At 39.4% G+C, this 13,576-nt stretch overlaps 1 protein-coding gene across 1 annotated transcript in view; it reads left to right on the forward strand.

Annotated features, from left to right (window-relative positions):
* Positions 1-9,023, forward strand: part of SUPT7L (SPT7 like, STAGA complex subunit gamma) — a 30,921-nt gene extending 21,898 nt beyond the window's left edge. The window contains exon 4 of the mRNA XM_085887524.1: positions 8,308-9,023. Coding sequence (XP_085743650.1) covers positions 8,308-8,561 — 254 coding nt within the window. The 3' untranslated portion in view covers positions 8,562-9,023. The remainder of the gene's footprint in view (positions 1-8,307) is intronic.
* Positions 9,024-13,576: the final 4,553 nt, after the last annotated feature.

A 13,576-nucleotide genomic window follows, 5' to 3' on the forward strand; every position in this document is an offset into this window, starting at 1 on the left:
TGACATAGCCTGGCGGTGTGATTTGGGTCGTTATCTTGCTGTATGATGAACCCCTGACCAACTCAGCGTAGACCACAGGGTATTGCATGGTGCTGCAAAATGCTGTGGTAGCCTTTTTGGTTCAGGGTGCCAGCCACTCTCTGCAAGTCGCCGACTCTGGATCCAGCAAAAGAGCCCCCAGATCATCACGCTTCCTCCTCCATGTTTGACAGTTGTTGTCACACATTGAGGAACCATCCTTTCGCCTACTCTACGGCGTACAAAAACCCTGCATGATGAACCAAAGATTTCAAATTTTGATTCTTTGGTCCATAAAAACTTCTTCCAGTTTTCAGTAGTCAACTGGCGGTGCTTCTTGGCCCAGGCAAGCCTCTTTTTCTTATTTTGCCGTCTTAGCAATGGCTTTCTTACTGCAGATCGACGTCTTCTCTTCACAGTTGAAACTGAGACTTCCTTACTTCGACCAGTGTTTAGCTGTGCTTGAAGCTGCTGTCCTGTGAGCTGCCTGTCATGCAAGCTATTGACTCTCAGAAACTTGTCTTCTGATTGTGTTGTGGCTTTGGTTCTGCCAGATCTCTTCCTGTCAGTTTCCAAGTGCCTTTTGATGGTGTAGGAAACTGTACTCGCTGACACCTTGACTTGTTTTGCAATTTCTCAAAAGGAAAGACCTACACTTTTAAGGGTTATAATAGTCTGTCTTCCTTTGTTAATTGTCTTCTTCTCACCATTATGATCGCAATATACTACTTCCTGCAGTGCAATATTGTCCAAATAATGCTTCAGAGGATGTAGCAACACAGTCTGTTCCATCACCACTGTTACACAGACAGAGGGTTTGTTACTAATCAACAAAAGTTGGGACACCTGCAGGAATTGTTTGCATCAACTTTCAAGGCTTAATTTCCTTCCATTGCTGCAGAACAGCTGCAGTTGTGCAAACCCATTACTTGTTCCCTGAAAAGGGCCTTTTTTACCAACTCTGAAATTTACATTATTTTTCAGTTTTTGGTGAACTAAACTTTTTTTTTTAAACCTCTGGCAGTTTACTGTTTCGCTTTGTACCATTTCAGGTTAATTATTCACTGGACTTGAACTGCTTAAATTTCAGGAAAAGCTGGAAAAATTTGGGTGTTCTAAAACGTTTGACTGGTGGAATATATATATATATATATATATATATATATATATATATATATATATATATATATATATATATATATATATATATATATATATATATATATATATATATATATATATATATATATATATATATATATATATATATATATATATATATATATATATATATATATATATATACACTGGCGATACCCGTGCACATGCACGGGATAGCAGAACAACATAGCTGGTAGCAGACGACAGACCGTACACGGGGAATGACAAAAATACGCATTGTACAAAATGCAAGTGGTACTATGGAACGCCAAGACTTCCCAAACATTGTTGGCATGTCCGCTCAGTGCCACAGCAATTTCATAGGGATCGTGTGACAGCGAGCAGAGTTTTTAGTGTGCAAACTTGGTAATATATATATATATATATATACATATACATATACATATACATATACATATACATATACATATACATATACATATACATATACATATACATATACATATACATATACATATACATATACATATACATATATATATATATATATATATATATATATATATATATATATATATATATATATATATATATATATATATATATATATATATATACATACATACATGTTGGTCTATCATGGAGGATAGGATGGTGCCTTCAGATCACATCTGGCTCAAGAAGATGAGTGTCTGCGTCCTCTTTCCACCCATCTTCCTGGACACTAGGAAGTTTGGTGTCATTCACGTGTGCAAGCTTCCACTGTGCCACGCGGCAATTGGCCCGTTTGATACGGGGATTTAATGACCTCTGGCATGGCGGTGGTTCACTGAAATCTGAGCTGTCTTCAAGATCTTGTCAGTTTTTGTCTCCACCATCTTGCATAGCATCAGCTCCCGCACCTTGTCCACCTCCTTGATTCCGAAATGATAACAGAAACACAACAGTTTTTCTGGTTGGGCACTGCAGAATGCACAATGATTATATAAATTTGTTCTTCCTGGTTATCGAATCACGTGTCTTCAAAGTTGGAAAAATCGTCGATGTGATGCAGTCCAAAAAAAAATTCGCCCGATCTTGATGAAACTTGGTATGTAGATAGGGGTCGATGAGTGATGCACGAGGGTATGACTTTTGACACGATTCAAGGTCAAAGTCACTCCAAAGTTGCAAAATCGTCCATTTTCAAAATCTATCTCCTCCGCCGTTTATGATCCGATCTTCGAAATTTCTTCGGATTCTGATAATATGGAACAATATCTAAATGTGGTTTGGCCGGTTTTTTTTGAAATTCATCCTTTTTATCGAGTCACGTGTCTTCAAAGTTGGAAAAATCGTCGATGTGATACGGTCAAAAAAATTTCGCCCGATCTTGATGAAACTTGGTATCTAGGTCGGGGTCGATGAGTGATGGACGACGGTATGACTTTAGACACGATTGAAGGTCAATGTCAAGGTCACTCCAAAGTTGAAAAATCAGCTAATTTCAACATTATCTCTTATCAACATAAAAATTAAACAAGACTACATCGAAGCCATTGTAAGCCGATCAGAGATCCACATCTACAGAGCTTCAGAGATGACCGTCACCCCCAATCAGAGGTAATTTTTTTTTTTTTAATGCATATTCATAAAAGCTACAATTTCAAGATGTATGCTATGTTCTCACCTTGGGTACCCATCCATACATGAAGCATGTGAAGGCCTCCAGTTCATCCACTAATGCCTTGTTGACGGTCCACGTCTCACCCAGCAACATGAACTCCTCTTGATATATTGGCATATTTTACAATTTCTTCACTGGATTTACTTTCCCCTTCCCTCCAAAGCATGATTGCAATCTTCTCCAGTATACGCATTGATCCCGAGGAGGACCTTGCACTACACAGGACTGAGATTGTTAGCAAGCTTGGTGAGATTGATCATGTGCTTGTGCCCACCAACACCCGTATCAAGCAGCATAGTCAGAAGCTCCAACCTGTGAGCAGAGTTAAGAGTGATAATGAGGTCATAGTCAGGACTTCAAACCACAGCGAATTGGAACCCGTTGTCTTTGGCATGAAATAGGGAGATGACTGTTCGGCAGTCGATCTCCTCATGAGATTATTTGAGTGCTTCCATCTCCTCTGTCTGTGCTGTATCATTGACAGTCGTCAGTTTGAATGCCTTGCCCTCAGCAATGATTGCAATAAATTGCTGAGAGATTCGACTAGTGGCTTCTGAGCAACTCCAGATTTGCAACAGCAATCAAAAAAAGACAAAAAAAACCTTGCTTTATTCTCTTCATTCTGCATGAAGACTTTGAAGTCTGCCAGCTTCCGGGTATTTATGCCTTTCAGAAGCAATTTCTCACTGCAGCCACGCCGAAGCCTTTCACGACTCTTCGGACTGGTTTCAAGATGCATATCTGTTGAGAAAAGTCACATGGCATTTGTTGCTGATTTGATCCAGCAATTTCAGTCCGATGTATTTGAATGCCGGAGGAACAAGCGTTGGTGCGTGTAAGAGAGCATTGCCATCTTCGATGAAGAGCGTCTCGGAGTTGTGTGATAACCGAGTGAAAGTTTCGTCATCCAAGAGGTAGTGTACTGGAGTTGCTTTATTTGTTTTGAATGGGAAGCTATCTGATGTCCCGAGGACATCAGGGGTCACGGTGATTGAGTAGGACATGAGCTCTTCGAGGGAGATTGGTTGATCCAGAAAGTGAGACTTCAACACCACTTGAAAGGCTACATAGCCTTGTTCCTGGTACTTCATCACGTTATCTTGCGTTGTCAGTTTAACATGCTTATTTGTCCCCCCCCCCCCATTGTTTGTAGCTTCTCCTTCAAAATCTTGTCAAATCCTTTGATAGCCTCCATTGTTTGCTGGATAGCTTCTTCAGTCTGCCAAATTTCAGCCTCACTGTGCTTTCTGTGCTTCGGGTTGCCCCTGTCACTGATCATCCCAGCCATCTCCAATTTCGACTTTATTTTGCAATTTTATAGTTTTAAACATGAAAAGGTGGCATATTTTGGAACCACACTTCTGTTGCAGCTTTGTAGTGGATAACCTTTTGAACCCTTGCGGCCGTTTTACCAAACACTGTTCAAACCTCCATATTCCCGAGTGGTAGGGTTTTTGTCCAGCAAGTCCAGGGTGGGGGAGCTGAAATTGCAAGTAGCTCAGGGTTCAAAGGGTCAAACAAGGTCTCAAGCGGGCATTTTGAAAAGGAGGCAAAACTGTGAAAGTACTTGGTTTGTTTCAATGTTAACAAAAAAAAAAAATTGGGACACTTTAGAGCTTCTATAAAAGTTAGTCTCACCGAGTCCCGGGAGGGGGGGGGTACGTTACCTTCCTGGCTCAGACTATTGGGCTACGTACGAACAAAGAAGATTGGAAGTGGTCTTGATCAAGAGTTTGGAAGAGAAAAAAAACTTCTCTGTCATTCAGGCAGAAAAAGCTTTATATGCTTATTCATCCCCTACTGGTTTCACTGGAGGGGATTATAGGTTTGTGCTCTGTCTGTCTGTTTGTCCGTCCATCCCACCTGTGGGTTTTCAGAATTTTTTTTTCCATACCCTTTAACACATTTAACTGAAACTTGGTGCATGGCTTTATTATGATAAGTTACAGAACAAGTTCGAGTTTCAGTGTTTCGTCAATTTTTACCTCCACCACTGAAGGTGAAGGAAGTTATGTTTTCACACCTTTGTGTATAGGATATCTCAAAAAGTTGTGGACAAGTTTGATGTGTGACAAGGACGAACTGATTAGATTTTGGTGAAGATCCGGATCAGAGTACTGGAATTTTAAAAGTGATTCATCACTATTGAGAGATTGAGCCAAAAATGATATATAGCATGACCTTTCAAAAATGTATTGGACCCAATATGTTCTCGTGGATCAGGCATTATGGGGCAGAGGTATGCGCTCTACCGTGTACTCTTCTAGTTCACAGTGTAATGCCTTTTTTGGACTTCGGAAATATCACATCGGTAGGGGACTTTCATTGCAAAGCAATTCTTGCTCTTGTTTATATGCTGGAATACATATGCTGATTTATCAATCTGTAAGGTCTTTAAGGAATTTTGTTATTTTATAACCGTGACGCAAGCCTTCATGTTTTAATCCTCAACTTTCTTAAGACCATTGGGTCCTACCTTTTGATGGATACCAAAGTGCACTCGTCAATTATAAAATTGTTTAATGAGGGTTGTGTCGACTGTAAGCTATTTGAGTAATTTCCCATTTGACATTGTACTGGTGGGAGAATAAACACAATCTATGAAATGCATTATTACTTTCATTAGTGAGGTTGATCATAATTAATGAGACCAAAATGTTGCAAATGCATATCCTTTACCACTCCCACCCACACTGGCACATGAGAAACAGTTAGAATGTATCAATGGTTATAATATATTGCAACAAAAATGCACTTATTAATCAGGCAGAATGTAATTGGATTAAATCAACAGGACGTTGATCGAGGCTAACCTCGAGGATAAGCTGACTTTTTCGGCGTCAAATGAGCAAAATTTGCACCAATTTTTCATCTTTTTGTATCTGCCGATCAGATTACCGGTCATGGTGACTGGGTCTCTGACACCTCACTCCCTCCCCCACCACCGCTCCAACAACCGAAGTGTTGTACAACCACAACTCTGTATAGAGTTCAGTTTTATTAAAGTTATCCAACAATTTTATTGTTTTACATTTTAATTGTCTTTGTCTTCTCTCAAGAGTTGATCTTCATTAATTGTTGACAGCTCGTAGTAAGTAGTTTTTATTGCCTTTATATAGAATTAAGTAGCACTGATGAAAGAAGTGTCTATTTCAAGCCCAAATCTTAACTGCGTGCGTGCATTCCAAGATAAAATCTGGCAGAACAGCCTGTGTGCACAATCGCCTTTAGCTGATTTGCCTGGTTTTGAATCTTGACCCAGCTCACAGCCGTCACCCTGATGTTTTGCATGCGGTGCGGCGATGCATCGATCTGTGTGTGTGTCGTCCACCGGAGATATTAATCCAGTGGACCCGTCTGCCAGCACCGTACGCTTGTGGACATTAACTGTCCCACGGCTTTTTCCCAAAGACTCTGCGAGTTATCGCCAGCACTCAAATTATATAATCCTGCTCAAATCTCTTTTGGCCGAGCATCATGCCTGGCCTGACGGTTCATGAAAGACTCTCGTCAAAAACCTTCTTGGCTAATGCCACACGGAGGTGGGAATAACTGGCACCACGATGGTAGGAGTAGTCGTGGTAGTTACAGTAGATGTATTCCTTGATAATTTGTACTTGATATAAGCATTATAGGTTAAATTTTGTGATTGTAATAATTTTCATACTTGTAGTAATGCATAGATTTCATCCAAAAATCCATCGTGTGTATAGGGTTAGCTGATAGCTAACCCCCCACCCCCAAAGAATAAGCAAAAAGAGGAAAAAAAAGAAGGAATGTTATTAACCAAGGGACGTCTAAATTTTTCCCTCTCGACGACAGAAATAAAAGCCGTGAGAGAATGTGAAGGCTTTAGAAAAAACAAATCCAATGACGTGAAATTCTTTGTTTTCCTGAGAAAATTAGAAATAATTCCTCATTGTCCTCTTTTGAGAAGAGACTTCTTGGATAAGATGTTGTGTCTTATTTTATTCTATTTTTTGTCTTGATCGAGAAAGGAAATGTTTGGAATTTTCTCGGATTGCAAGAAGATTTTTCTTCATTTCTGGCAACTTTTCTTGCGGTGATTTTTCTTGTCTCAAAAACGAACGTTTTACCCTTTCCTCAACATTTCTGAAAAAGTTAATCCAGGTTCTTCTTTTATTTTTCTCGAAATCTACCAGTATTAAATACAGTGTTTGTGTGTCCCCCTTCATAAGGGCGATTTAAGAAGAGTTTTAAAGGTCAATCGTTTAACATGACTGTTCACTGCGGTCTATTTTACAGGGTTAAAAAAAAAAACTCAAATATTTTTCATAAAAGAGTAATTATGCCTCTTCTGTTGGAAATGTAGACGGTGACTTGCAACCGGGCATCAAGGGCGGTGTACAGAAGCGTTTAAAAAAATAACAATATATATACAACTCGAGGGGAGGTGAAATTCGCTGCACACCATGTGCAACACACACATAGAGTAAAACGAGTGTTCATTTACATTCGTAGGATGTCTAATAATTCGTAGGATGCCTCGTAGGCCGAAGCTTCAGATGTTGGCACGCTCACAGTGGCAATGAAACGTCCCAGAAGATATAGAAAATAGGGTCACATTTGTACATGTCATGTTTTAAAAAGAACTCTCTTGCTATGAAACGTCGTATCTTCCAGTCTCCTTGAATATTTTGAATAAAATAATTCCGACCCATCGTTTTTGATGAATCTTTATACTCGTAATTCTTTTAATTTTCGGCAAGTTTTACTCACTTTTAGAGCATTGCATTTGCTATTCACCGTTCATGAATACGTGAGCGCATTTGTTCGCCATCTCTCTGGAAAACTTCGGCCAAGGTGTCATCGCGATGTTGAATCTCCACGTACGTTTTTACTTATTCCTAATTTTTGATGACTACAACCTGAAATGAAATGCTTTCTCACATTACACCATCAGAGAGGACTATTGGCAGCGTGATGTAAATAGTGATTAATTTGGTGACACATGCCCTTTATAACCTGTAATTGCTTCGGTCGTTACTCTCGTGTTGGTCTCCTCAACCCCTCAGCTCCCCTCTGTTTGTGATGTAAACATATTTGACCTTTAATGGTGCCCTGAGCAGCTGCAATAAAAATCAACTGTGAGGGGTTACCAACAACATAGCTGTATCTTCCTTGCACAGTTGCCCTTGGTTTGCTTGTGTTGCAGCTGGTTTTTAGCAGAGCCACTGTTTCATTGCATTTTGTGGAATTGAAATGCATACCACACACTCGTTCATTCATCATGATTATGATTAAACACAGCAGATAGCTATGTGACCCGAGAACACTCGTGCCATATGTCAACCCATCTGTTTGAGGTATTAATTTATTATTTTTTTAAAGGAAATCTGGCTTCGAGGTATGCAATGCTGTCACATAACAGCATGAGCTTGCATTTTCTTGCGTTTAAAAAATAAAAATAAACAAATGTATTGTCTTCGTAGTTATGTGTCTCATTACTATGCACTGAACGTTAGTTCTGTCGTGTGCAGGTGCAGATGGTTCTGGAAATAGTTCCCCCTTGTGGGGTATGGTTCAAGTCAAATCTGAACCTCCAGAGCAGGACGATGCTCCGAGTGGTGCTTTCGACGAGCCCATGTCGGCAATGAGCGAAGGCTCCATCGCCCTCACACCTAGTGGTGCGGCCACTGATGTCAGCCATCTCTGTCCGACACCAGACGGCAGTATGGCCTCACCACCTGTGTTTGGCCACAGACCCCCTCGTAAGAAGCTGAAGAAGTTGTGATCTGGTAACTTTTTGTTTCTTCCTTTCAAGCAAGAACAGCAGGGGTTAAGAGCCACGGTGGAGAATGTAGAACTGTCATCAAAATTATTGAGATCGTGGCCCTCCCTCAAGTCTTTGAAGAGTAATGTTCGTTGTCGTTCTTGTGTTCTCTTCCACTCCTGCTGAAACCTGCCCCTTTCTTTTCTGCAACTCATGTGCAATGCGTTTGTCCCTTTCCGTTCCCCATTTATCCACTGTCAGTTTCTGAATAAACTGCCCCTTGATCTTTTCGTTTCTCTCTTGGTCTAGATTGATTTGTGCAAAAAAGAAAAACAATCATTAAATGTGTTCCTTTCTTGCCTGTTTCACGTTCCTCTCCGAACTGATGGCTCATGATGCTGTGAATCCAGCATACTAATTGTATTTGCCCATTGTTTACTGATGTCGTTATAAATCCCATTAAAGTACACCGATGTCTGCTAATCTCTTTGTCCTGCACGTGATTTATGCAGAAGTTCTTGCATGCGCCTTGGGTCACTGTATTAAAGAAAACTTGCCAGAAAGGGAGTCTATGTTTGTGAAAATGAGACTTCTTTTACAAAGTGATATTACAGGAGTACATCTCTCTCAAGACCTTTGGGATTCACATCAGGAAGTGATGTACTGGCAAAACTCTCCTTGGTTCGTCTTTAATGGCTGTTTGGATGTTTTTCTTTGGATTTATCTGCCAAGTTTTGGGAGAAAAAAAAATTGGTTGGTTCACTGTTTCGTCGGTATATCTTCTAATATGTAAAGCTCTTTCTAACCACTAACTGACTCACTGACTGATATTAAAGATTGGTACCTTAAGGTGATGTAGAAAGCAGAAAATTTGTGTGCTGCTGCACATTGAAGCCGGTGCACCGGAAAAAATCACAGCATTATCGGACAACATCTGTAAGTGAAAATATAAATAAGCTGGAAGGGCACTCTGTAGAGCGCATACCTCCACCCCGTAATGCCTTATCCACGAGAACGGATCAGGCCCAATTCATTTTTGAAATCTCATGCGATATATCAATTTTTGAGCCCGATCTCTTAATGGCAAACGACCACTTTAAAAATTATCGGATCCGGATCTTCACCAAAATTGAATCAATTTGTCATGATCACACATCCTACGTGTCCACCAAGTTTCATCCGGATCCGTGCACAACTTTTTGAGATATCCTGCACACACACAGACAGACAAAGGGGTGAAAACATAACCTCCACCTTCGGTGGCAGAGGTCATGAAAATATATAAATTAAAAATTTAAAAAAAAACAATGCAGGTGAGTGACACGAGACAATGGGGAATCGTGGTAATTTTGTGTGCTGATGGACATCGAAGCCGATACACCGGGAAAAATCGCAGAACCGTTGGAGTGTCTGAAAATATAAATATGAAAGATCAAATGCAGGTGAGCAACCAGAGACAATGGGGAAGCATGGCTTGTGTGTGTGTGTGTGTGTGTGTGTGTGTGTGTGTGTGTGTGTGTGTATGTATATGTATATGTATGTGTATATATATGTGTATATATATATATATGTGTATATATATATATATATATATATATATATATATATATATATATATATATATATATATATATATATAGTATGCACTTACACAATTTGTAAGCAGGGTCAAAAGCTTCTCTTTTCCACAATTTGATGCCTGTGGGGGTTTTAGTGCTTCTCAGCACCGAATGAGCAAAATCCATCGATAAAGCTAAAATCATTTTGCAAAGCCTCATGTTTTACACCTTGGTATTTTGATAAAGGGACGGTTTTGAATGGATCTTTTCCATCTGTTCTTCCGATTGATTCCCGGTGGATTGGTATATGCCTACAAAGTGTAATGTGCTCTCCCATTCCTCTGTTTTCATGACTTTGTTCTTTTATTCCAGCAATGTACTCTAATATACTTGATATTTGAACACAATTAATTTTTCACCTTTTTTATTTTATTTTTCCATGAATTACAAGAAGAAAACACAGCGGATGTACAGTGTAAACTTATCCATCTGAAACAAAATGTACATTTAAATACAAGCAACAAAATAACTATCTCAGCACCTGAAGTCTATAGTTCAATACTATCACACATTTGCACAATTACAAGTCAAAAGTCTGTCAAAATGAACTGTCTGTAATTACCGTAACAATACAATGATTGATTGCTCAATTGAGTTGGACTTTTAAATGCAGTCTTTTTTTCCTTACTTTTTACCCAAAAGCATTGAGGACCTCAGCTTTGTCGGCAAGGATTGGATTGTCTTGTCTGGAATCTTTCTTCTTCTCCATCAGGTAGGCAACCTTTATATTTCTGACTGCTCTCATTTACAGGCCTCCCCAGCCATGTTTTGAATTTCCTGATGGCACGTGCTCCACCATTCGCAGCAATACTAGCAGTCTTAGCTCGAAGCTGGTCATTGTACTGTAATTGTTATAATCTCTCCTCTTCCTTTCTTCTCAGATTTTCGGACATTAAAGTATTGACGACATCCTGAGAAGCCTGTGTGGTTTTGGCTATTTCTTGTGTTTCTCAATGCTGAGTGTTCGGTAGGGCAGGAGTTTTCGTAGATTTTGTCCATTTCCACAACAATATCTTGTTGGCTGATGGTTTTGAATATATCATACATTCAGTATTAATTTAACATTTCAATGAGGATTATTTTTGTCAAAACTTAGTACACATTTCGAGCTGACCAACATTTCCCCAGGTTTTGATACTTCATTTCATGTCGCCGTTATGTACTGAGGACGTGTTTTATCTCAGCAGATTAGCATCGACAGTGCCATTGCAATGTAGTGTCTGATTGTGGTGCATCTTGATTTGTGTTTTCCGTGAATTATAATTCCTGCAAAAATGGTTTGAAAGTAAAACCATGAAAGTTAATTCCTGCAAATATTAAGTATTAGCATGGGTACCTGGTATAAAGCACTTTCCTCCACACACAAATGAATGAGGTTGGGGATTATTTAATATTACCTTTCACGTGGAGATTTAAAAAATTCCTCACACCTTACTTTGATTAAAAAAAAACTTTTTGGCCTAAAACACTCCCCAGCACTTACTGATGAACCTCTGAAAGTTTGATGAAGATCCGTTTGGCCATCTCTGAGAAAAATGGCGACAGACACACAGACAAACGCCTTTCTTATACAGGGTGTCCCAAAAGTCACCTGGGGATATAGAAATTAAATAACATTTCTTGGTTTTGAATAATTTGTTTTTCTTTTCTTTTCAGAATTTAGATTAACATTTGGAAAATTGCCCATGGAAAAATTCACAACTGAACAATGAACCAAAATCGTGGAATTTTATTTTAAATTTCATCAATCATTCCCACCCAAAGAGCACGGACACTGAATAATTTTGTGAAATAGAGAAATTTTTTTGGCTATCACGTTCTCCTGATTTGACGCCTCCCGATTGTTTTCTTCGGGATTACCTAAAGGAGCGTGTATACTCACCAAGTCCCATACAATTCAGCAGCTCAAGGACAACATCTGTGCAGAAATTCGAGGTCTGCAACCAGAGTTGTTGACCACTGTTATGGAAAATGCTGTCGAAAGAGTCCGTCTCTGCGAAGCCGAAAATGGAGGACATCTAAGCTGCATCATTTTTTCATAAATAAAGCAAATTTATCTCCATTTTGTAAATTTTATTTTGGTAGAAAAATAATCACAAATTATTAAAACACAGAAATGTTATTTAATTTCTAAATCGCGAGGTAACTTTTGGGACACCATGTAGAATTGATATTGCAGTGTGTTGATGTGGAATTGTGTATTGGTGGATCAATTTTCTAATGTAAAATAACGACCAAAGAGCACCATGTTCAACAAGCTGTTGCCATGTGTGATGCAGTTTGAATGCCCTCCATTACATCCTATACAAAGTTGTACACTTGCTGACCATGCTCAAAACAATGCGACAACCAATCCTTGTGATGTCATCAATGACTGAAATGGACGGCGGAGGTAAGTAATGGATCATGATGTGTACCCTGTTCAAAAGTGACGTGTGCACCAGGTTTCTGAGAATGCAACGTTCACACTTGAATACGCTTTGCTTCCTCTTCTTTACCGGAGAGCCGAGGAATCGCTGATGTCGTGTTTGACCATTAACTGCATGATGATTTAATGCATTTTCTGACGTATGCAACTGACTGGTTGACATGAAAGTAATTTTGTTTATTCCAGAAATTATGTATGGTTAATTTATCATTTCTATTGTACTTTACCACAAAATATAGTTCCTCTTGACCCTTAAAATTAATTGGCCTCTTTTGGAAAGCCTCCGTTCCCCCAAGCCAAATTGGCCGGCCTGTCTCCAATGTCACTTTGAAGTTCCTTGTGCAGATTATAAATAATGAATGCACGTAGCTTTCCACCGCCCGCTTCCTCAAATTGTACATCGGCTGCGCAGTGAATCAGTCTGACCTTTGTCCTTTTCCTTCTCCAGTTTGGAGATGGAGTTTGCAAGCTGGTTTACATGTTTCACTTCTGTGATGGAGGAGATGAATGTGATTGCACCTGCAAGAAGGGTCAACGATTACACAAATGTTTGCACGTCATCCATTGGTATCCAAGTTGTAGGACAATGCATCTCATGCCTTGGTGTATGCAGCCATCGTCTTGTAATTCTTCACCTGCATACCATATTAACAGCCTGAGCGTTTACTCTGACTTCCACCATCGGTTTTTCTGATTGGTTGGATCCGGAGTGTTTTTCACAATTCCTCAGATTGTTTGACGCACTGTTCATTTCGATTTTTCTCATCGTCGTTATGAAGCCCATAATCAGCATTCCATCACATCTCATGGTTAAGTATACCAAGAAGCTTTAACCATGTCTACCTTTGAGTCCTTGCTGCACAAATCCTATTTATATATATGACAAGCTAAACCCACGCGAAGTTTCTGAAGTGAGGGTTTGTTAGGACGTCAATATATCCAGTGTTCACGATGTGATTTATAGAATTTCTTTATATACAATGTTTCTT

The sequence above is a fragment of the Eptatretus burgeri genome, chromosome 7 (assembly GCF_056783735.1).
Source record: "Eptatretus burgeri isolate ZD-2024b chromosome 7, Ebu_testis_v1, whole genome shotgun sequence".
Classification (NCBI taxonomy): Eukaryota; Metazoa; Chordata; class Myxini; order Myxiniformes; family Myxinidae; genus Eptatretus; species Eptatretus burgeri.